The sequence below is a fragment of the Hibiscus syriacus genome, unplaced genomic scaffold (assembly GCF_006381635.1).
Source record: "Hibiscus syriacus cultivar Baekdansim isolate YM2019G1 unplaced genomic scaffold, ASM638163v2 tig00111129_pilon, whole genome shotgun sequence".
In the NCBI taxonomy this organism is placed as follows: Eukaryota; Viridiplantae; Streptophyta; class Magnoliopsida; order Malvales; family Malvaceae; genus Hibiscus; species Hibiscus syriacus.
Window position 1 is genome coordinate 139,677 of NW_024062990.1, and position 23,360 is coordinate 163,036.

At 36.8% G+C, this 23,360-nt stretch overlaps 1 protein-coding gene and 1 pseudogene across 1 annotated transcript; one reads left to right on the forward strand and one right to left on the reverse strand.

Annotated features, from left to right (window-relative positions):
- The first annotated feature begins 3,774 nt into the window (after positions 1-3,774).
- LOC120154381 (queuine tRNA-ribosyltransferase accessory subunit 2-like) lies at positions 3,775-15,425 on the forward strand. The gene is made up of 10 exons (XM_039166158.1): positions 3,775-4,018; positions 4,100-4,274; positions 4,555-4,713; positions 6,702-6,795; positions 11,831-11,901; positions 12,806-12,857; positions 14,172-14,220; positions 14,314-14,451; positions 14,879-14,998; positions 15,180-15,425. Exons 1-10 carry the CDS (start codon positions 3,819-3,821, stop codon positions 15,328-15,330), a joined length of 1,209 nt encoding a protein of 402 aa, XP_039022089.1. The 5' UTR covers positions 3,775-3,818; the 3' UTR covers positions 15,331-15,425.
- A 6,338-nt stretch (positions 15,426-21,763) lies between these two features.
- LOC120154384 lies at positions 21,764-23,129 on the reverse strand (annotated as a pseudogene).
- Between the last annotated feature and the right edge of the window lie 231 nt (positions 23,130-23,360).

Consider the following 23,360-nt stretch of genomic DNA (forward strand, 5'->3'; position numbering starts at 1 on the left):
TGGTTTGGATCCACCCCGAGTATCAACTTAAGGTTCTTCGGGCCATTACACTTCATGCTATAAATTTTATTTTCCTCATATATTTTAACCATTTTTTATATGGAATTTAATAATTTAAAAAATTATTTAATTGAGCCACGTCATAATAACGTTACAAAATTTATGGTAGAGCAACTAAAAAGATTCAATGTATAAAGTTGAGTTATTAAATTAAAAAACTGAAAGTATAATGAGTAAAATAAGAGAAAGTGTAAAGTTCAATTACCAAATGTATAATTTACCCGTAAGACAATGCCTTCTGTTTGGTTGTAAGAGGAACGCTTTCTGGATTTAAAAATTGAAATCGGGTTTCGAGGTAAAAGTACAACGAAAGCTCTTGTACTATACATCAGATCATATTTCTGTCTTTTTACTTGATAAATGCATAAACAGCCTTTGTACGTTACAAACAAGAGTAAGATGGTAGAAAACCAAACGAATTGCATAGTAGGAAGATAGGTAAAGAAGACCGTCGATGGCTCGTTTAGGACTTTTTTCCCAATGATTTTTGGTTTTTTTTAAGGTCAAGCTCGTGTCATCGATCAACGATATTAATATCGTTTTTCATTTTAGAAAGTTAGCAAAAGTGACTTAATTTGCTAATTAATAATAAATGAGAGGGACCTAAAAGGTATATTTACCAAAAGTCATCTAAATTCAAAAATATTATTTTTGAATTTAAATTTTTATAGAAATGGCAACAAAAAACTCGACAAAACCCTGAGATCCCATTTAGTTCAGGATATAATTTATTACTGGGAGGAATGTTTTTCTCCCGGATGAATATACCCACGTTTGGATGGGGCATATTACCGAGTGGGAGTGAAAAAATAATACCAACAATAATTTTTTACTGTTTTTCCGGGAACATCTATCCCTCGTATTATTCATGTCCCCTTGTCTAAAATAGCATTCTCCCTTCGTTCTGGTTGATTCACTGTGAAATTCCCGTTGCGCGTTCGCCTTCCTTCGTTGCTCCCCTGAAAAGTTGATTCTCTGAAAAGCTGAAGATTAAGCAAGGATGTGAGTTTACATATACTTTTCCTTTGTTTAATCTTCAATTTCTTTGATGTTTCTTCTCTGTTTCATAATTGGAAATTTTAAGGAAAAGGTAATCTTTGATGTTTCTTCTCTGTTTTCCCAAACTCCCCTCACTCTGCACTGTACCAATACAACTACCTTCTTTCTTCTACTCGCTATTTAGCGAAAACCCTAAACCCCTCCCTCTAAAATCCTCTTTTTATTTATATTTTTTCTTTTTCTTTTTCTTTTTCTCTATATATATTTGCCTGTCCCATTTGCAACCCAAAATAGGATTATGCCCAGAAATTATGGAGTGAAGCCCACTCTTTGCAAGTCTGACTCTGGTCCTGAGGTATTTTTTATATATCTTCTTTCTTTCTTATCTAAAGGTTTGGGGATGAGAAAATTTTGATTTTGCTTGTAGTAAATATCACTGTGAAACTTGGTTTTGATTATTTTTTGGCTTCAATATTTTGATACATGTCTTTCCTTCAGCTCTTGGTTGGAAATAAATTGAAAAGCTTTTGTTTTTATTTAATGTGAAGTTGGATATGGTTTTGGTTTAACATTCAAGATTTTTAGGCCAGGACTCAATCGTGTTTCAATATTTTTTTTTGGAATCACGTTGTTGAGTTGTATAAAATTTGGTTGGTTAGTTGTTTCTAGAATTATTAAAGTTGTCTCATTCAACCTGCTTTTACTTGTAGCAATTTAATCATTTTCTTTTAGTGGGGCAATTTACTCTTTTAATGAGAGTAAACAATTAATCTATGTTTTAGGAGTCTGTTACATGCTCAAATAATGAATCTTGAAGTTCAATAGATTGCTCTTGTTTGGTGAGTGATTGATCTATGTTTGGTTTTGGGATCGTTTGAGAGAAAAGCGATGAACACAATCTTCAAATGGTAGTATTTCTTATCATTTTGATATCTAGCTTCATTCGATATTTTTTCATGTAATTGGGTCATGTACAAAATTGCAAATACACACACACATATATATATATGTGTGTGTGTGTGTGTGTCAAGCTTTCTTAATGTCGTATTCTTGCTCTGTGTATGTGATAAGTGGTATAGATGTCATGCTGACTGATATGGGCGGGATATGCTTCATGGTTTTGCAGCTTTTTGTTTTGCTTGCTTTAAGTTGAAGTGTTAATTCTACCAAAAAAAAGTTGAAGTGTTAAGATTTATTGAAGAAAGAAGTGCACATTGTTGGGATTTAATGGTTGAGTTGGAGACTTCCAATGATAAGATTTTTCATTTGTTCGCTGGATGATCAATATGATCCCCTTTTGTTGAACATTTCTCCTTTGTGAAGATATAAGTTATATTTGAGGAACCATAATTTACTAACTGGTTTTTATTTCATGTTTTTGGAAAACATTTCTCCTGTTTTGCATGTTTGATGCCATGTTGGCGCAAAAGTAGATTTTAGATATAGAAATACGTAGATGGAGATAGTTGAATCAATACTCAATCTTTCAGTGCAAGATCCAGCAGAACAGGAGTTCTCTTCTGCTGATTTGACTTGGACAAAGTTTGGCACAACTGAGCACCATGATAATGTAGCACTCATTCCTTATGCTCGAGTAGATGAATTTATTATTGGAGAATGCTCCAATGTGGAATGCCCAACACGGTTTCATATTGGAAGGGGGCGGAAACGATCAATGGGCAGTTTAAAGGAGTATAAGAGTGACGAATATTTGGAATATAGACTGTAAGTTCGAACCATGGTTAACAATGTTTCCCATTATATGTTCTTTTAATGTCTCTTTTGATTGATTCTATCTTCCGTGTAACAAAAACCTGATATATTCTTTAAGTGTTGAGAAGATTTGATATTCATTTTCTCATTAATACGAGCTCAACCTGAGATATAAACATAAGTTTTTTATGTTTTCCTTGTATGTGTGAAGATATTGGTGTTCCTTCGGTCCTGAAAATTATGGGGAAGGTGGAGGTGTATTACCGCCTAAACACCTGAAATTAGGCTGCTAGGCCTCAATCCATGCGAGGATGCACATGCCATTTTGCAGTCAAACGTCTTTATGCTCGTCCATCGCTTGCACTTATTATATACAATGAGAGACGCCATATAAACAAATTTGGCTTTGTTTGCCATGGACCCCTTGACAAAGATGCCATTGACACTGGTGCTAAGAAAATTCCATATATTTCCAATGAGATTCAACAACAAACAATGTCCATGATCTATTTGGGTATTCTTGAAGAAAACGTGCTGGAGAAACACATAGAGTATGTTCAACGATATGGTAGTTCAGAGTTATCGCTTTCTTGTGCGTCGCAACTTATCGGTAGTGAATATTGGAAGTTTTAGATAACAAAAATAATTTACATCTTTTTATTATTATGAATCTATATGAATAATTTCTACAATGTAAATATTTAGTTAAATATTGATGTAAAATTTTAATATATTTTTACATAAATTATATAAAATTTAATATTAATTAAAATAAAAATAATATATGATATATTTAAATACTCAAATAATATATTATCAACAAATAAAATTTTTATATAAATAATTTTTATTTAAATATTTAAAATTTCAATTGTTAAAAAAATAAATATAAAATAAAGATAATTTGGTAAAATATACATTTAGTTCTTCAATCAAACTCGGTAATATAACATTTCGAATAATCATATTTCCTATTCTCATGTAATGAAGATGGACGCCTTATTTACTCGCCGCTTCAAACCCGCAAAGTGCGTAACAGCGACAGCATGAAGTTCGCGGTGAAGGTATGGAGCAACGGAACGGCCCGGGCCGGCGTGATCCATCTGGGCAGCGTTGCCGCCGCCATCGACACGCCTTCGCTTATCCTTTCCACTCGAAAAGGCCTGCCCCTGTTTATCCCCCCTGACCTTCTCCCTTCCCTCCCTTCTCCTGACTCCCGTCTCCTCCACGTCAGCCCCCTTCATTTGTAAGCCTTCTTTTGCCTTCTTCAACTATATCTTCTGTTCATTTCTCTTCGTTTCTCCGCTTAATCCTTTGCATATTTCAGCTTGGAAGGCCTTTCCATCAAAACAATAGCGAAGATTGGAGGGCTTCACCAACTGGTTGGTTTGCATGACTGTGGTTTCGCCGCTTTTCCGAGGGATTCCATTCAATGCCTTCCAGAAGCTACTGCCGCTAACAAAACCGGGGCATCTTTCGAGACCCCTTGTGGTCGTCTTCTGGTACGGTCAATCTTTCACTGCTGATATCTAGGTGTTCATTATATATTTGTTTGTTTTAAACCGAATTAATCGACCACAATGTAAATTGTTTCGGTTAAAGAAGCAATTTTAAGAAAAAAAATGAATTGTCTAATAAATTAATAATGCGGTTCGGTTAAGCTAAACTAGAATTTAGTTGAATTAACCGGATCAACCAATTGAACACCCCTGTATATATTCATTTCGGTTTTTTAAAGCTTTTCTAATTTTTTTTGTATGTAAATTTTGGTGTCTTTATCAGATCAAACCTGCTGAATATATGGAAATGATATCTTCCATGAAACCAGAGTTATGGGCTACTTTGGCGGATGAAGTGCCTGCTTGGGTGTCTGATAAAAGGAACAAAACCTCGGTTGACCGGACTATCAAATGGCTCGATGAATGCATCGCATTAAGCCCTGTAATTTTCTTTAGCTCTTTCTCTCTTTCATCTTTAGCTTACTACAATTAGAATAACATGATCTTGGATTTTTGCTAATGATAATCATCATCATGTATGTTACTCCAACACTTCATTTTTCTTGAACATATTGTGTTCGACATGTATCTAGCGTGGGTTTGGTGATATGGCCCTCCAAGAATCCTCCAAATAAATCAGACACACACCCATTTTCAATTCTTACACCTGAATCATCATTTATAATCAGTATTAGTGTCGTTACTAAACACTATCTCTGATGTTCTCTTTTTGGTAATTTTAACTTATCTTGCATTTCAAACCTATGCCAGATTTGAATATACACACACACATTCCTATTTATTTTAGTTTTTAGCAAGTTAGTTTCTAGATGAAGTTTACTGGTTCCTTTTATTTGAAAGATGCTATAATTTACATAGGGTTAATCTTTTTATAGAATATCGAAGGACTGCCTGAGAGTCGTAAGGGATTTGATGTTATACTCGATGAAAACAGAAGAATTTTAGTAAAAGGAGTGGACATGTTTTGACGATAAAGTTAAAAATAATGTTCATGATATTCCTAAGAGTGCCCATATTTAGCATTGCGAATTTAGGAAGGTGGTGTGGAAGGATGTTGTTTAGAGGATCAGAGTTGATTTAGATAAGATTGCTAATTGAATGTATCAAGGGTTTTTACATAATTGTACGAGGGCAACGGCTGTGCTGTATCTACAACAGTAGATAGAATATGACATACCTATAAGTTGAAGATCAACTAGTTAAGGTTTTCTAAAGTTTTATCATGCAAGAAGAGATCATAATGAAGTGATATTTGCTAGAATGTGAAGTAAATTTGATTCAAGTAAAAATAATAAAGAGACATAGAGGTTGATCAAATAATTGAGCCACAAAATAGAAAGGTACGACAGTTTTGGATCTTTGAAAGGACATAGTTTTTAAGTGCATTAATGAGGTCTAGAATTGAGATGTGTTCTCTTTTTAATGTGGAGACCTCAAAAATGACCATTGAGGTATTGAATAGTGTCCATTAGAGAAAAGAACAGGCAAGTTAAAAGAATTTGCATTTCTCAATTCTCAAGGTCTCCATGTGAATCAAATCTGCAAAAGCCAGTAAAACCTTACCATTCATAATCTTCCGTGTGATCTATTTATTGACCTTGGAATTCTCTTTTGCTAACAATTCCAGATTGTTGTATATTGTAATAATACAAAATCCCTTTGCTTCATTCTGGTTTCCTCTCTTCTGATGTAGGAAGAGAATTATTGTATCCTCTGCTCTGCTCTTTTTTTTCCTACTCTTGCTTTATGCAATGTAAAGGTCAAATCCTGGTAAAATTAGGTCAAACATATTTTTATTATAATATTAAGATTATGAGCAATGTGATCATTTTTCTAAGTTGAAGATGATACATATTTGTTTAGTAGGTAGATAATTAACCAAGTGAAAACTGTGTTGCTCTGACTCTTTATTTTTATTGAAGCACCTATGTCCAACACTCGTGTCCAATACATTTTCAACTGTGTATCAGCGTATGGGGACATGACCCTCCAAATATATGGAAAAGCTTTGAAAAATTGAACATAAATGAAAATGCTCACACCTAACATAGTGTGAAATTCTTGACTCTTTAAATATATGAAGAATCTAAGGGTTCGCATAAACTTACTGAAACTATGGCGCAATGCTTTGATTCATGAACTATAATGTTTCTTAAGGAACGTGTCTAGCATCTTCTCTCTAAGTGGAACTATAGAAAAGATTTAAGCAAATATTAGGTTGGATTTTTTTGTTCTTTAATATTAGGTTGAATGTTAAGAATTTTTCAGCATTTACTGTGGAATGCATTTAGTTTTAAATTTATTGAATTATAAATATTCCAAAATAGCATCAGTATGACCTTTCTGATATATGCACTGCAATATTAAGGCTGATTGATATAAGCTTGTATATTAACTCATGGAGTTTAGGCGAGTGGAGCTGCTTTTGGAGCTATTGTTGGGGGTTCTAGTTTGGAAGAAAGGCGACGATGTGCCCAAGAGGTAGCAACAAGAAACGTATCAGGTATGCATATGACTAAGACTCTTTTTGCTATAAAACACAGTTTGTTGCATGCTAATCCTTGCATGCACCGAACATTATGTCAGATGACATTATCTAGTACATTCCTCTTCATAATCTTATTTCATCCTATCCATAGTTTTGTGAACCAAATACACCCTAATAATATTATATATTGATTGGCATACCCTATCCATAGTTTTGTGCACCAAATACACCCTAATAATATTATATATTGATCGACATAAATGTATGCAGCTTGTAAGTATGTTTCATTTGGTTTAATTTCAAAACTTAAGTTCATCTACTTGAAGCACAGAAACACCATTAACACAGGGCAGAAGCTTTGGCTATATTTTGAATGCTTCTTTTGGGAGATTTGGCTATATGTATATAAACTATACTTTTGGTTACTATGTTGGCCCCTTATCTAGGGACCATTAACATAACATGAGTATAACAAATACAATTATTTCATTGTGATTAAGAATATTTTTACATGTCTTTTTAAAATAAACAAATTATTAAAATGATTTTCTTTCAAATATACAATTATCTAATGGGCTTAAATTTGGGGCTTTAAAGCTACTGTGGTCTTCATGATATCTTGTACTTTCCCTTTCTTTTCTTTAGTTCATCTCTAATTCAGTACTCAAATCTATTTGGTCATGGCGGTACTATCCGTAGAAAGTAAGGATTTAAGAATAGAGAAATTGATACTCTGAATTTTTATTTATTGATGAGAAGAGAAATACAAGCCTCTTTTAAGTAGGCTGAGTAGAAGAATTTAAATATAACTACAATTACTCCTAGATAATGTTATATCCTATTTAGAAAATAAAAAGATAAAATTATAGTTAATATAAACTACTTGTAGGTTATACAATAACTCTTATATTGTATTTGTTAGTAGTTTAATATAAAACCAACTCTTAGAAAGCCTTGCTGATGAAGATAACTACATGGTAGTTTAGTTTTAACCAAACTCTTATTCTGGACAATGTATAAAGGATTGTATCTACCAGAGACTTACCATCAATAATATGATTGTAATTTCTTCTATTTCTAAATCTTCATTATCAACATGGTATCAGAGACTTACTAGAGATAAATAAATCTGCTTACCCACCGAACGATGGTACATCTCTTTGCTCACTGGAACACTTTCATTATCTTTGCTAAACTTCAAGTTAGATTCCATTAGTGTCTCGGCTGGTTTACATCCAAGCATACAAGAAACTGTCAAAAGATCAAGAATGTATTTCCTTTGACAGATAACTATCCCACCCTTGGATCTTACAACTTCCATTCCCAAAAAATACCTAAAATTGTCGAGGTCTTTGGTTTCAAACTCCTTGGCAAGAGATTTTTAACCTCTTTATCTCCTTAACATCATCTTCGATGACTATTATGTCATCTACGTACACAACCAAAATGGTTCTTTTTCTATTTTCATTTACCTTAATGAATAAAATGTGGTCGGTTTGACATTACTTGTAACCATTTCCAATTATCACTTTGGAAAACCTGTCGAACCAAGCCCTTGGAGATTGCTTTAAACCATACAACAATTTCTGCAACTCGCACACTTTGTGGATTGTCAAGTCTTTCTTCATGCTGGGAGGAGTTTCCATGTACACGTCTTCACACAAGTTACCATTCAAGAAGGTATTCTTTATGTCTAATTGATGAAGTGGCCAATCCAGGTTCATACCTAAAGATAATAAGACCCTCACTGTGTTTAGCATTGCAACTGGAGCAAAGGTCTCTTGGTAATCTTTATACCATAATTGTCACTAACCTTGCTTAAATCTCTCAATGCTGCCATCTGAATTGTATTTGATGGTGAAGACCCATTTGCATCCCACTGGTTTCTTTCCTTGAGGTAAATCTGTTAAAGTCCAAGTTCCATTCTTTTCAAGGGCACTCATCTCTTCCTTCACTGTTTTCCTCCATCTAGGATCACCTAAAGCCTCTTCTATTGTCCTTGGAACTGGAGTACAATCAGCACTTGTTGTGAAAGCCTTGAATGCAGGCATCAAACGGTTTTAAGCAACATACTTTTGTATGGGATGAGCAATACTCTTCCTTACACTTTTCCTTTGAGCAATCGACAAATCAGCAGTAATAACAAGAGGAATAGGATTTTCACTAGGTGAAGATGTCATACCTTCCAATTTTTCCATTTTAATTGGATTTAAGTCAAACTCTAGGTAGCTTCTCGGTTGTAGAGTGGACTTTTCTCTCCTTTTGTAGACATTAAGGTCCCTTTTTTGAGGTGTTTCGGAATGCAAGGTATTGTTTTTTGTGGAGTCATAGATGGAATGTGCATTTGAGTAGGAGAAGGATTTGGAGAAGGCCACATAAGTGAAGGAGGAGGTTCAAAAGGTAATATCGATTGAGATGTAGGATTGGAGGGAGGTTCAGTAGCTAATATTAGTGGACATGTATGATTGGAAGGCAAACCTGTCAAATGTTGAAGGTTGTCAAAAACTGTACCTGGAATTCATTTTGAATCTCCCCTGAATTTCAGATTTCAAGAAATAGGGTTTAGTTTCCAGAAAAGTAACATCCATAGAGACACGTCTTTTTGTAACAAGAAAATAGCATTTGTAGCCCTTCTTAGTACATGAATAGCCGAGAAAGATGCATTTTAGTGACCGTGTATCCAGTTTAGATCTATGATTAGAATAGAACCAAAAATCTTGAGAGAAAGATCACATGACAAAGGCTTGAACCAAGGAAATTTAACAAGAACATCCTTAGGAGGTCGAAAGTTAAGAATACGACTAAGGACTATTAATAAGATAAGTTGCAATAAGAATGGCTTTCTTCAAAAACATTTAGGAACATTAGAAGCAAACAAAAGAGACCTCGCTACTTCCAAAAGATATATATTTTTCCTATCAAAAAAAAAAAAGATATATATTTTTACTGTCGGCAATCCCATACTTCTTCCGCTTTTAATGCTTTTCGGCACAGGCACAGGCGCAGGCGCTGCACTTTATGTGCCTTTACGGGGGTGGGGTTGGGGGAAGAGAGAAATAGGAAGAAATTGAGGAAGAACGGCGAAAAGAAGAATATTAGAGAGAAACAGGAAAAAAAAAAGGAAAATGAAGAACATAAGAGAGAAGTGAAAACAGCATACAGGAAAAACCAAACAAGGAGGAGAGGAATCATTTTTAACCCTAATATTATGTTTTATAACCTATTACAAATAGTACCCGAAACCTATGGCCCAACTAAAATACTTTTTATTTATAAAAAGACCTCTTCTAATATTTATCTATAATTAATTTGAACTCTAAAGTTCATTTATAAGAAGGCCTCTTCTAGCAATTACTGGTTTTTTTACAAATGGTAGTCCAAATTGATGTTCATTTACAGATTTTTATAAATAAAAGGATTCAAATCATAATATCCATCTATAATTGATTTATAGGTTATTTGATACAAAAGTGTGCCTCGCCTATGAAAGGCGTATGCCTTCGCCCTGCGCCTTTCGCCTAAGCTCTAAGGACCCTTTGCACCTCGGTGCGCCTTGTGCCTTTTAAAACTAAATATGAATCTTACTTTGGAATTGATTTTCGACCATGTTGGAAAAGGCTTTGAAGAGTGCACCGACTTCTGATTTTTCCTTCATGAGAAAAGTCCAAGTTCTACTGTTGTTCTACTGTGAGAAGATTTATAGGTGGAGGGAGGATACGCTGTTCTGTGATGTTTGGCAAATTGGCAAGTGTCACGCTGGAAAAGCTTAGCCTTTTTATTAATGAATAAAGTTGCGTATAATTTGGCAAGATAAAAGAAATTTGGATGCCCTAATCTAAAATGTAGTAACATAATCTCACTTGATTTAGGGTCGAAAGAGAAAATAGATTGCGAAATGCAACTGAAATACACTTGTTTGGTAGAGAATGAGAACCTCGGAGAATGTAAAGTCCACCAAACAACCTAGCATTGTCAATCGTGGTCCCCGAACCCAGTACCTGAAACACACATCCATTGAGATCAAACTCAGTACTACATCCCAAGTCACGAGAGAATTTATTAACAGATAACAAATTGCAAGCTAATTGTTGAACATTAAGCACAAATTTAAAAACAATATCCTTATTGACCGGAATTGTTCCACTCTCTTCAATAGCTACCAAAGAACCATCAACTGTTTTGATATTGCACTTGATCTCAAGAGTACTAAATTCTGTAAACAAAAGCAGATTTCCTGTCATGTGATCAAAGGATCCACTGTAGACAATCTAATGAATAAAATCATTATTTATGACATTAGCAACCGAAAGACTACCGTCATGTGCAGTAAAAGTCTTTTGTGTATAAGGAGGGAAATCAGTTATGGGTATGTGAGATATACCAACTCCTGAATTAATTTCAGAGATTTCATCGCCGACCAATGAATCAAGGATGAAAAAAAATCGAAAACCTACACTGTTACCAAATAGAAAGTAAGGATTTAGGAATAGAGATGAAAATGATACTCTGAATTTTTATTGATTGATGAGAAGAAATACAAGCCTCCTTTAAATAGGATGAGTAGAAGAGTTGAAATATAACTTCGAGTACTCCTAGATAATGTTTTATCCTATTTAGAAAATAAAAAGATATAGTTATCTAGACTTCTAAATCAAATAAAATAGTGTTATAGTTAATCTAAACTACTAAATCAAATAAGATACAGTTATAGTTAATTTAAATTACTAATTCAAATAATTTACTACTTCACACTCCTATTCTACACTATCACGGTTACTTTGCTGGAGATGGCGTTAGCTACTTCCTTTTCCTGTTGGTTACATATTCCAGCTTATCCAAGTATCCGTGTATGACTGTGGTGTGCCTGGTTTCCTAATGTCTCCATGCTTAGCAACCTCGGACAACATATGTTAATGTATGTGCATGCTTGCCACCTTGAAACTTAAATCTTTCTGATTTCATCGTATTCATGGTACTTATTGTTAATGTATTTGTTTTAGATTGCATATTCATTCTGGTTATAAATATTAAAGGAATATAACTTTTGCAGGTTATTGGATTGGAGGGTTTGGGCTCGCGGAAAGCATGGATGAGCGCCCTGCTCTGCTTAATGCTGTCACTGTAAGTATATAGCCCATAAGTTAGGAAAAAGTAACCAGTTTAATGTATATTAATACATATTTCAGTACAATTTAAAATTCAACAAAGTTTGGATATTTAGATCAAAGAAGAAAAAGATAGAAAACACACTGTTCTTTGTAAGATTCGTCCTATCAGCTTGTACTTTTCTTTCAGCTAATGACTGCAAACCGAATGCTAATTGAAGAAATGGATAAAAGTAGTGCAGTAAACCAATGGTGTTTAGCATCCTTTTTGCTGTCAAAAATTGTAACGGGCTTTTGCCTTCCAAAATACTTTTAGGAAGTGCTTCTGGAGTCAAACCAAGAAGCTGACTGCTAGGGGATTTTTAACCGCACTTTTCAAAAGCATTTTTCAACTGCAAAAGTAATGTTAAATTAGCCTTCCTTTAACCTAAGTGTGAAAATTGTTAGTCATGAGCTCAAAATATACCAAGGTTAAGGCTAATTAGTTCAGCTGTTCAACAATTCTAGTCATTGTTCTTTGTTGCACAGTTGGGAGCTATAATTTTGTCAATATCATACCTGTTTTGTTATGTTATTTTGTCAACTTTAGTTTATTCCAGGAGGTTAGGTTATTTTCTTGGAATCTAAGTTGGTTATTTAATTGTTTGTTAGTTTGTTTTGTGCTTCAAGTCTGGTCGTATTGGGTTAAAGAATAATCAAGTTACATAGGACATATATTCGATAATTAGCTTACACAGTGTTTATGGCGAGCTATAGCTAGAAATTTTGGGATTTTAGGATTTATGGCTATGATAGGAATTGGGGTTAAGAGTTGCTGGGCAAACAAATTTTTGTTTTATGGATCAATTGCAGCAATAGAGTGGCAATTTCATGATCTCTTTGTAATTATGAGTTCTAATAATATTGTTAATAATACTCAGGAAGCCTTGCCGGAGGAAAAACCACGGTTGATATGTGGGCTTGGACTACCAGGTATCAATCGTGTCTGTTTTCTTCAGTTTCAATCCATTATCTTCGTTCTTGTTCCCTGCTTTCTCTCTTCCCCTCCAAATCTCTCAGGACAGTGTTTTATTTTTTTTTTCGTTGGGGGTGGGGGAAGATTCGTATAACATGATTGTTGACATAAAAAGGGAAAAAAAGAGTAGTGAGATGTGGAGCTCTCGCTTACATTTCTATCATTTTCCGCTACTATGTTACAAGGGAAAGGGTGTCGGACTTGGGTACGTGTCTTGGATTTAATTAACAACCTTTTGGGCTTCTAACCTTAAACTGGAAGGTTTTAATGTTTTTATTTATTTTACTTTTTAGTGTACTCTTTACCTTTTTTATTTTAATTCATTTATATTTTCTTTACTTTTGATTTTATCTCAAAAGCCGAGATTTCAATCTATTCTATTCTCTCTTTCCTTTCTCTTCTGCTGCTGGTTTTGATTCAAAAGGATTTTAGACGATACAGGGACTCGTTTTCTGTTCTTAAATATATATCTATAATAGTAATAGTTTATATGTAAAATATTATTCTTTCTCTGATGCCATGTTGATTTGAGGAAGAAAAATAAAATAGGAGAAATTTTCTTCTTTAATTACTTCAAATTTTAAGAATAAATGGTTATGTATACACCTTAGCGTAAACTAAAGAAAACTTGCACAGAAAAGCAATAGGCTTGTACGCCAAGAAATAAATCAATAATAGCTAGACAACCAAAAACCAACTTAGTTAATTAAATTAACTAAATACCAAGTCTAACAACTAGGACTCAGTAAAGTATAAATAAAGGAATTACAAAAAGTTAATGTAACTAATCTAATTAAAAGCTTAAAATAAAAGGCAAGTAATTGTTAAATAGAATTACAGAGATGTACTGGTCAAGAAATCTTTAGTTAATGGTATTTAATAATATAGTTTAGTTATTGATAGATCTTGGATTTGAAACGAGGAGATAATACAGGGACTTTTTTATGTTCTTAAATCCAGTTCTACTCACCCACCAAAACTCCGACTCTGATGAATCCGACCCATATCCCATACCCTTATCCTTCAACACTACGGCAGCTCCCATATTGATGAGTCGGAGTAACAGAAGTCCTCCAAGTTGTTGTTGTTCTTCTTCTCACCCATTCACCAAGAATCCGGCAGAACCCGACCCATATCCCATACCCTTATCCTTGTCGGAGTAACAGAAGTTGTCCCAGTTGTGTTTTGAAAAACACATTTGTATTTTTACTATATTGGTTTGTTATGTAATTCATGTCGTTGTGAACTAATTTTGTTTTTTAATGTCATAGAGGAAATATTGCAGGGCGTTGCTGCAGGTTTTGACCTTTTTGAGTCGACGTATGTAGCTCAGTTCACTTATGTATTACCATTATCTGACCTGTCTTTGTACTTTCCTAACCATCGAAGTTAATTTATCGTGACTATATATAGGTATATTTACCATCTTACTCTCGAAGGCTTTGCACTTACCTTTCCTCTAGATGGAACACAGATAAATGGATCGAATCTTGCACCAAATGATGCAGGAAGTGACCCCAGAAAAATTAATCTGAGAGCCACAGTGTTCAGGTAATTTGCAAGATATCTTCCGTTATTTTAATTCTTTCTGCTTTTTCTTAAAAATGGAAATTTCATTGGCTCAGTTTCTATCATCATGCATGTTCCTATGGAGTGTAGGAATACTGATTTTCTTTATTATATCTTTGAATGCTTATGCATTTGTACTTAGTTAAATCGTAACATCGATTGTACATACGCTGTCACATTTATTACTAAAAATTGAGGTTGAATTAAGAATTATACTCGTACATTGAGTCATTGTTTGCAATAGATTTCGGGATCCATGTTAATCAGCTGTAGGTGGTATCTTGCATCTCAGTGGGAGTCTATAGCCTTCATTTACGAAATTTGCATCTCATTGGGATCCATGTTAATCATATGTTCGGGGCACCTTGCATCTTGTTATTATTATTATGTTGGTTTTTACCTTGTCTAGGAAAGATGCAACACCGATTGTTGAAGGTTGTACGTGTTATACATGCCAAAATCACACCCGTGCCTACATTAACCATCTACTCAATGTTCACGAAATGTTGGCGCAAACTCTGCTGGAAATGTACGTCTTTTCTCTCTTTTCTTTTTTCTGATGCATGCTTCAATTTCAATCACTTTTATGTTTGCTACTTTTCAAAGTTATTCGATCATTGTCGATGTCCTTCCTAGCTGTTTGAAACAAACCTAGTTGTTACCTGTAAGGTTTCCATTATGAAGAGAATAACTTTTAGCATTGATTGCAGACACAATACCCACCATTTTCTGGGTTTTTTCCGGTTGATAAGGGAAGCAATTAAGGCTGGCCGATTTGAAGAATTTCGTAAGGATTTTGTTCGAAGTGGATATGATCATCTTGTTGAAGACGTTTCTGAAGGTGTGCTTTTAGCCAGATGATACTTGTTTTTGATTAATTAAGAAATTATTCCCGGGGATCATATGTAAACAGTATAAGATTACTTGTTTCTAAAGAAATAACGCTAAAATTTTATTTGCATAACCTTTTGCAACTTGACTTTGAATATGGGTAGGTGACGCATGACAGAATATCATATGTAAACAGTATAAGATTACTTGTTTCTAAAGAAATAACGCTAAAATTTTATTTGCATAACCTTTTGCAACTTGACTTTGAATATGGGTAGGTGATGCCTGATAAAATATTGATTATCCTGCAAGCGCTCCAACAGATTCACAAGAGAAAATTCGCCAAAAAAAATCCAGAGAAAAAATTCTTTAGGGTTTAATAAAATATTATCAAATAAACAATGCCAAAATCAGTCCACAAGCTGGACTGTTATAGTCAAAAATTGTCTTTATTCGAATTTTGCCAAAAATAGCAAAATCCCAAAAATCACTCTAAATTGAAATTCGAAATAAAATAAGCAATCTCCAAAAAATCTGGCCTAAATCGGATTTAAATTGACTTCTTAATTGACAATCGAAATATTATCATAAATAGTAAAAAATATCTAATTCTAGTGATTCGGAGGGGAAAACGGCAGAATTTGAGGTTGAAAAAAAGCATATGGAGCATAGCTCAATGTGGAGAGCGTGCGCGTCGAAAAGAGCTTTCCGGATTGGAGTTTTATGCGCGATTCTGACACCTGTAGCCAAAGTTATGGCCAAAAGACTAAAACATACTCAAAACGACCCCAATGAGGAATATGTCACAATCAATTCCGCCTTTGCGCTGATCTGCCAATTCATGGTATCTCAACGCCATCAAGGTGCAATATGACGGCTCAACATCATCTGTCTCGGATCCCCCTACATCAGTCACCCCGGGTTGGAAAGAACTCGTCCTCGAGTTCAGAGTAGTGTCATCAGAATCCACAAAACAATGACTCATGTGCTTCACATTAAAGACATCAGAAGTCTTCAAGTGGCTGGGAAGGCGTAACCTGTAAGTATTATCATTGATCTTCTGCACGACCTCACAAGGTCCAATCTTCCGATCCTTAAGCTTATTATACTCACCAACAGGAAAACGATCACGAGTTAATACAGCCCAAACAAAATCACCAACATCAAAAAGTACCTGACGACGATAATTGTCGACCCGAGTCTTGTACTTGATATTGCTCTCATGAATGGTTTGTTTCACCTGCTCATGGATACCCCGAAGATTCTTTGTCATCTCATATGCTTTAGGACTGAAGCGACCTATACGTGGAATAGGGGCTAAGTCCAGCACCCCGGATGGGTTCTGACCATAGACAATCTCAAATGGGCTTAAACTTGTGGTTCTGTTTTTTGATCTGTTGTAGGCAAATTCTGCCTGAGGCAATGCCAAATCCCACTGCTTCGCTTCGTTCCTGCCAAACACCTCAAGAGGTTTCCCAAACTTTGGTTCACCACCTCAGTCTGGCCATCCGTCTGGGGGTGGTAGGCGCTATTTGAAATTCAACTGCGTTCCCAGTTTCCCCCACAGGCTCTTCCAGAAATGACTGATGAACTTAGTATCACGATCTGAAGTGATGGATCAAGGAACACCATGTAAACGCATAATCTCCTTGAAATAGAGATGGGCAATCCGGTCAGCATCCATAGTCTTTCTGCAAGCTACAAAATGAGCCATCTTGAAAAACCTGTCAACCACAACAAAGATAGAATCCGAGGCCCTTTGGGTGCGGGGTAAGCCTAGTACAAAATCCATGCTGACATCGAACCAAGGAGCTTCAGGAACAGGTAAGAGAGTGTACAAGCCCTCATTGGTGAGAACTCCCTTAGACCGCTGGCACACAAAACAACGGTCTACATAATGGGCCACATCACTAGTCAACTTGGGCCAATAAAAGTCAGAAGAGATAAGGGCCAAGGTCTTATCTCGGCCAAAGTGTCCCTCATTATGGAGTTCACTTATAATTTGCTGCCTCAATGAACAATCTGGAATGCACAACTATAATCCACGAAACAGATACCCATTATGCAAAACAAAATCATGACGGTGACCCTCAGTTACCTTCTGAAATATCCTTCCAAAGGAAGGATCAGCTGCATACATATCTGTGAACGTCTCAAAGCCTGCAACTTTAGTACTCATGGTGGTGAGAAGTAAGGTACGACGGCTCAGGGCATCTGCGACGCGGTTCAAACTCCCTGCTTGGTGCCTCAGCGTAAAAGTGAATTCTTGCAAGTATGCCACCCACTTGGCATGACGTCTACTCAGCTTGTGTTTTGAATTGATGTACTTCAAGGCCTCATGATCGGTAAACAGAATAAACTCCTTCTGTACTAGGTAGTGACGCCAATGCTTCAGGGACTGAACTATGGCATAGAACTCCAGATCATAAGTGGAATAATTTTTCTTTGATCCCGATAGTTTTTCAGTGAAAAAATCAACCGGACGACCTTCCTGACTCATAACACCACCAATGCCAACGCCAGATGCATCACAATTTACCTCGAACACTTTGTAAAAATCTGGAAGTGCTAAAACTGGAGCTTCGGTCATCTTCTGCTTGACCAGTTGAAAACTGGCCTCTGCCTCCTCAGACCACTAAAAATCACGCCCCTTGAGGCACTCTGTGATAGGGGCGATCAGAGTACTGAAATTTTTAATGAATCGGCGGTAAAAAGACGCCAAGCCATAGAAACTTTGGATGTCATGTAAGGTCTTTGGTCTGAGCCACTCCAAGACTGCATCTACCTTTGACTGATCTGCATGAACACCATCAGTAGACACAAAAAAAACCAAGAAAAGTCACAAAAGTAGTGAAGAAAGAACACTTCTTTTGATTGACAAACAAGCACTCCGTTTTCAGCATCTCAAAAACAGCACGTAGGTGATCGAAGTGTGAAGTCCATGTCGGACTATAAACGAGGATATCATCGAAGTAAACTACAACAAATTTCCCCATAAAAGGCCGCAAGACCTGATGCATAAATCTCATGAACGTACTGGGCGCATTGGATAGCCCGAAAGGCATGACCATCCACTCATACAACCCTTGAGGCATTTTAAACGCCGTCTTTCACTCATCTCCATGTCTTATTCTGATTTGGTGGTAACCGCTCTTAAGTTCAATTTTTGAGAAGACCTTAGAACCGGATAGTTGATCCAATATATATCATCTAGACGGGGAATTGGAAACCGGTACTTAACTGTAATTCTGTTGATCGCTCGGCTGGCAACACACATACGCCAAGAACCATCTTTCTTTGGCCCTAGCAGAGCAGGGACTGCACATGGGCTCATACTCTCTTGGATATAGCCCCTCTCCAACAACTCTTCCACCTGTCGCTGCAACTCTTCAGCCTCCTTGGGACTGAGGCGATATGCTGATCGATTTGGCAAACTTGACCCAGGAACAAGGTCAATTTGATGCTGAATATCCCTCATAGGTGGTAGCCCAGGAGGAAGATCCTCTGGCGTCAAGTTAGAGAATTCTGCTAGCAGCCGCTGCACTTCTACTGGTAAATCTGCATCCACGTCTACTGCATTGTTCTCGCAAGGTAGTAAGGCATAGACCACGTCGCCATGCTCAATCTCATCTAAAAACCTGGATATAGAAAGCAGAGTAGTATTATGGGTTACTGGGGTAGGAGTGAGTCCTTCCCGCCGGGGTGCCAACACAATCTTTTTTCCCTTGATGCTAAGGGAATATGTATTCTTCCGTCCATCATGAATGACACTGCGATCATACTGCCAGGGTCGACCCAACAATATATGACACGCATCCATAGACACAACATCACACCAGGCATTATCAAAATATTTTCTACCAATTAAAAAAGACACGAGGCATCGTCTATCAACTGTTACCTCACTGCCTTTATTTAGCCATGACAACTTGTATGGCTTAGGATGACGGTCCGTCTTCAACTTCGATTTCTGGACAACCTCCTCGGACACTACATTCTCACAACTGCCGCTGTCAATGATCATTTTGCAGACTTTATCTGCAACTGTGCAGGTTGTGTGGAAAATATTGGTTCTCAACCAATCGTCCCCTGAATCGCCCTTGGGAGTAAGTAGACTCTTGCGAACGACCAGAGTCTCATGACCATCTCCATACAGCACATCATCAGTCTCATCATCGTCATACACGGGTTCGCCAATCTCCTCAGTCTCGTCTTCCGCGTTTTCCTCAATCAATAAATTTTTGCCCTTTTGACTAGCAGGCTTCCTGCAATCAGTCGCCCTATGCCCTTGTTCACCACAACGAAAACATCTAATAGTAGGGTTAGAATTACCCTGCGGTGGCTGTTGAGCAGGACGGGAATCCTGAGGACAAATTGGTCGACTGTTGTGATCGTTCCTGATCACTGGTCTCCTGTTTTGCTGTTTTTCAACAGCAAGTGCACGCTGGTAAGCTTCCAAAACACTCCACAGTGAATGAAGGCTGAGGACATCTTGTAAGGGCTGGCGTAAACCCCCCAAATACCGCGCCACCATTTGCTCTCTGTCTCAGATAAATCGTTCCGGGCGACCAATTGGTAAAACTCCTCCGTGTAATCATCGACTGATCGTGCGCTCTGCCTCAATGCATGAAGTCGCTGAAACAAGGTTTGCGTGTAGCCGAAGGGAAGAAAGTGACCCTTCATCTTCTTCTTCATCTTCTCCCAATCAATGATCTTGGCCTTGCCCTGTCTTTCTCGTGAACGTCGCAACTGTTCCCACCACGCAGATGCTCTGCCCTTGAGTTTGATGGCGATCAGTTTACTTTCACACGATCGGGGACTTCCTTATATTCAAAAATACGCTCTACTTCATTAATCCAATCCACGAATCCCTCAGCCTGTAACATACCAGAAAACTCAGGGAGATCGACCCGAAAATCGAGGTCTCCATGACGCTCTTCCCGACCACTGTGTTCCTGGAATAGAGCACGATTGTGATATGGGTTTTCGAAAGCGGAATTGGTATCGTGATCAGAGGCCTCACGATCCTCGAAATCCTGCGTCGCCAGGCGCTGGGTTAATTCTGCGACTTGCCTCTGTAAATCCGCAATCATCACATCCTGAACGTTGCGATCACGGCGTTAGGCTTCCTCATTCGGAACCTGCTCACGACGACCACGACCTCCAGCTATTGAAACTGGTGAAATTTCCCAGGAAGATGTTGAAGCTCTGACACCAACTGACGCCAGACAGAATAGTGATTATCCTGCAAGTGCTACAACAGATGATTCACAAGAGAAAATTCACCCAAAAAAATCCAGAGAAAAAAGTCTCTAGGGTTTAATAAAATATTATCAAATCAAACAATGCCAAAATCAATCCACAAGCCGGACTGTTATAGCCAAAAATCGTCTTTATTCGAATTTTGTCAAAAATAAAAAAATCCCGAAAATCAATCTAAATTGAAATTCGAAATAAAATAAGCAATCTCCAAAAAATCCGGCCTAAATCGGATTTAAATTGACTTCTTAATTGACAAACGAAATATTACCATAAATAGTAAACAATATCCAATTCTAGTGTTTCGGAGGGGAAAATGACAGAATTTGAGGTTGAAAAAAATGCCACATGGAGCGTAGCTCGATGTGGAGAGCGTGCGCGTCGAAAAGATCTTTCCGGATTGGGATCTTATGCGCGATTCTGACACCTGTAGCCAAAGTTATGGCCAAAAGACTGAAACATACTCAAAAAGACCCCAATGAGGAACATGTCACAATCAATTCCCGCCTTTGCGCTGATCTGCCAATTCATGGTATCTCAGCGCCATCAAGGTGCAATCTGACAGCTCAGCATCATCTGTCTCGGATCTCCCTGCATCAGTCACCCCAGGTTATATATTTTTTTGTTTTACACATTTCGGATAATTGTTTATGGGGGAGGTGTTGAAGAATAAGCCATCATCCAGTCAACACAGCGCAGATATTGATGTCCAAGATCCGCTATTTAAAATTTAGTTTCTTTAACTTTTTAAGAGGTCGAGTCTCTCCACTAAATTTTGCTTAATTTTACCATTATTTATTTGAAGGCTATTTAACACTAAACATAGAGTACTAAAAAGGCTGTTTTATCTTGTTTATAGCTATCAAGTCAATAACTAATGAAAAGTCCAACAAAAGTATGGGATGAATTAAGTGCATTTAAACCTAGTTTATCTAAGGAATCTGACTACCAGGCTCTAGTTTGAAGCCTGACATTATTTACTGATTTACTGTCTGTGAATATTGGACTAATTTATTAATAATTTAAATTTGAAGGTTCTTTCATTAGTAAATAACAAATATGCTGAAAAATAACTACTAGGCAAGTGGAACACAGATGGATTATGATTAGAAACTTGAAAATAATGCAGTAATTCAGCTATAAGATTGCAACAACATTGTCGTAAGTTTAAAGCTAAAAGCTAATAAAAAATAAAACATAGTTGGAAGTTAGAAAATGATCTTTTCTACTACAGGTAAATGAGGCCTTCTCTTATTCCTTTTGAGGCTCTGCTGTTGTTCTAACGTCCAAAAGACCAGAAACTAAGACGAAAGTTTGGACATCTTAGCTTCCAGTTCTCTTACAAGCTTCGCCGCAACCATTCCAGTCATCTCGCCAACCGTGTCTCGTTGTGGGTTAAACTCCACAACGTCAGCAGGAACCATATTTCCTTCAAGATTGTGTAGGATGTCGAGAACATCGCGAAACAAAAGGCCTCCTGGTTCGATGTGAGATACCCCGTTTGCCCCGGGTGCAAACGCAGGATCAAGACGGTTCACGTCTACTGAAATATAAACACCGTTTACTCCTCCCCCTAGTTTCTGTCAAAGTACCCTAATGCAGTATTAATATCAAGTTCTAATTTGCATTCTCCCATCAAACCAAACAACAACTTTTCTAGTTTTCGATTCTAAAACAATCCATTTTAAGGTTTCTCAGAAAAGCAACGAATTCAATGAGTGAAAACACAATATAGTCACGTGGGGTGAACCAGACAACACTAAGGAAAAGAGGAAGAGATCGAGAGAAACCAGGTTTTCCAAGAAATGACGGTCTCCTGAAAATGTTCGCATTTCATATCGCTCAACTCCGAACCTTTCCCTTGTTCACGCCCTTCGGTTGTTATGATCTGATACCAACCTGTAAAATAAGATATACCAATCCCCTTGGAGCATTTGGTGATGGCGTGTTCGTAAACAACCTGTAAGAGAACTCATCATTCCGTCATCGAAGAACTTGAGGCACTACAAACGTGACCTCTCACCAATAAGGTAAATAAAATACAGAGGTGAGGAAAAATCGGAAGTTGCAAAACTCACTATCTCAATCCAAGATATACAACATATAACATGAATGTTTAAATACTTTGAGAAAGCTTGAATGTAACAGACATTTTTAAATTTACCTGCAACAGCCGCCTAGCATAATCACCTTCCATAATTCGAGCAAATGAAGATGCATGCGAATACTTATTTCCTTCAAAAGCATCATAAATATCAGGGTGAGCATCTAAATGTAGTATATCAACAGGTCCACCAAGCTTCTCAGAGACCGCTCTTACAACAGGAAAATATATCGAATGGTCGCCACCTAAAACCAACGGGCGCAATGAATCCTGGAAAGCATGGACATTGATAAAGTTGAGATTCATCTATGTTGATTGCAACCAGTATCATGAGAAAGGTTCCCAGAACACCAACTATCTTTCCTCACTCCACAAATTGCTTTGGTGAGAAATATTTAACAGATCAAAGACTTCTGAAAGGGACTACCAGAAAACTAGTGGAAAACAGGATTGAACCTACTTCAACACATAGATGATCACAAGATTGTTTCCAAAAGTCCGAATTGTGTATATGTAAGCAGTTCAACACAAACAACCAAGTAATTCCGAAGAAAGAAGCTAAAGTGAACTAGTGGAAAGCAAGGTTCAACCTATTTCAACACAGATGATCAAAAGATTGTTCACTGGACAAAGTCCCGGAGTTTGAACCATATATAAATGAAGATTTATATATGTAAACAGTCCAACACAAGAGCAT

What these genes read in the sequence shown, in the direction of transcription:
- LOC120154381 (XM_039166158.1), top strand. Translation starts at nt 3,819, where the DNA reads ATGAAGTTCGCGGTGAAGGTATGGAGCAACGGAACGGCCCGGGCCGGC. An exon ending in CACGTCAGCCCCCTTCATTT is followed by an intron (nt 4,019 to 4,099) that starts GTAAGCCTTCTT and finishes TGCATATTTCAG; the next exon opens with CTTGGAAGGCCTTTCCATCA. An exon ending in TTTGACCTTTTTGAGTCGAC is followed by an intron (nt 14,221 to 14,313) that starts GTATGTAGCTCA and finishes GACTATATATAG; the next exon opens with GTATATTTACCATCTTACTC.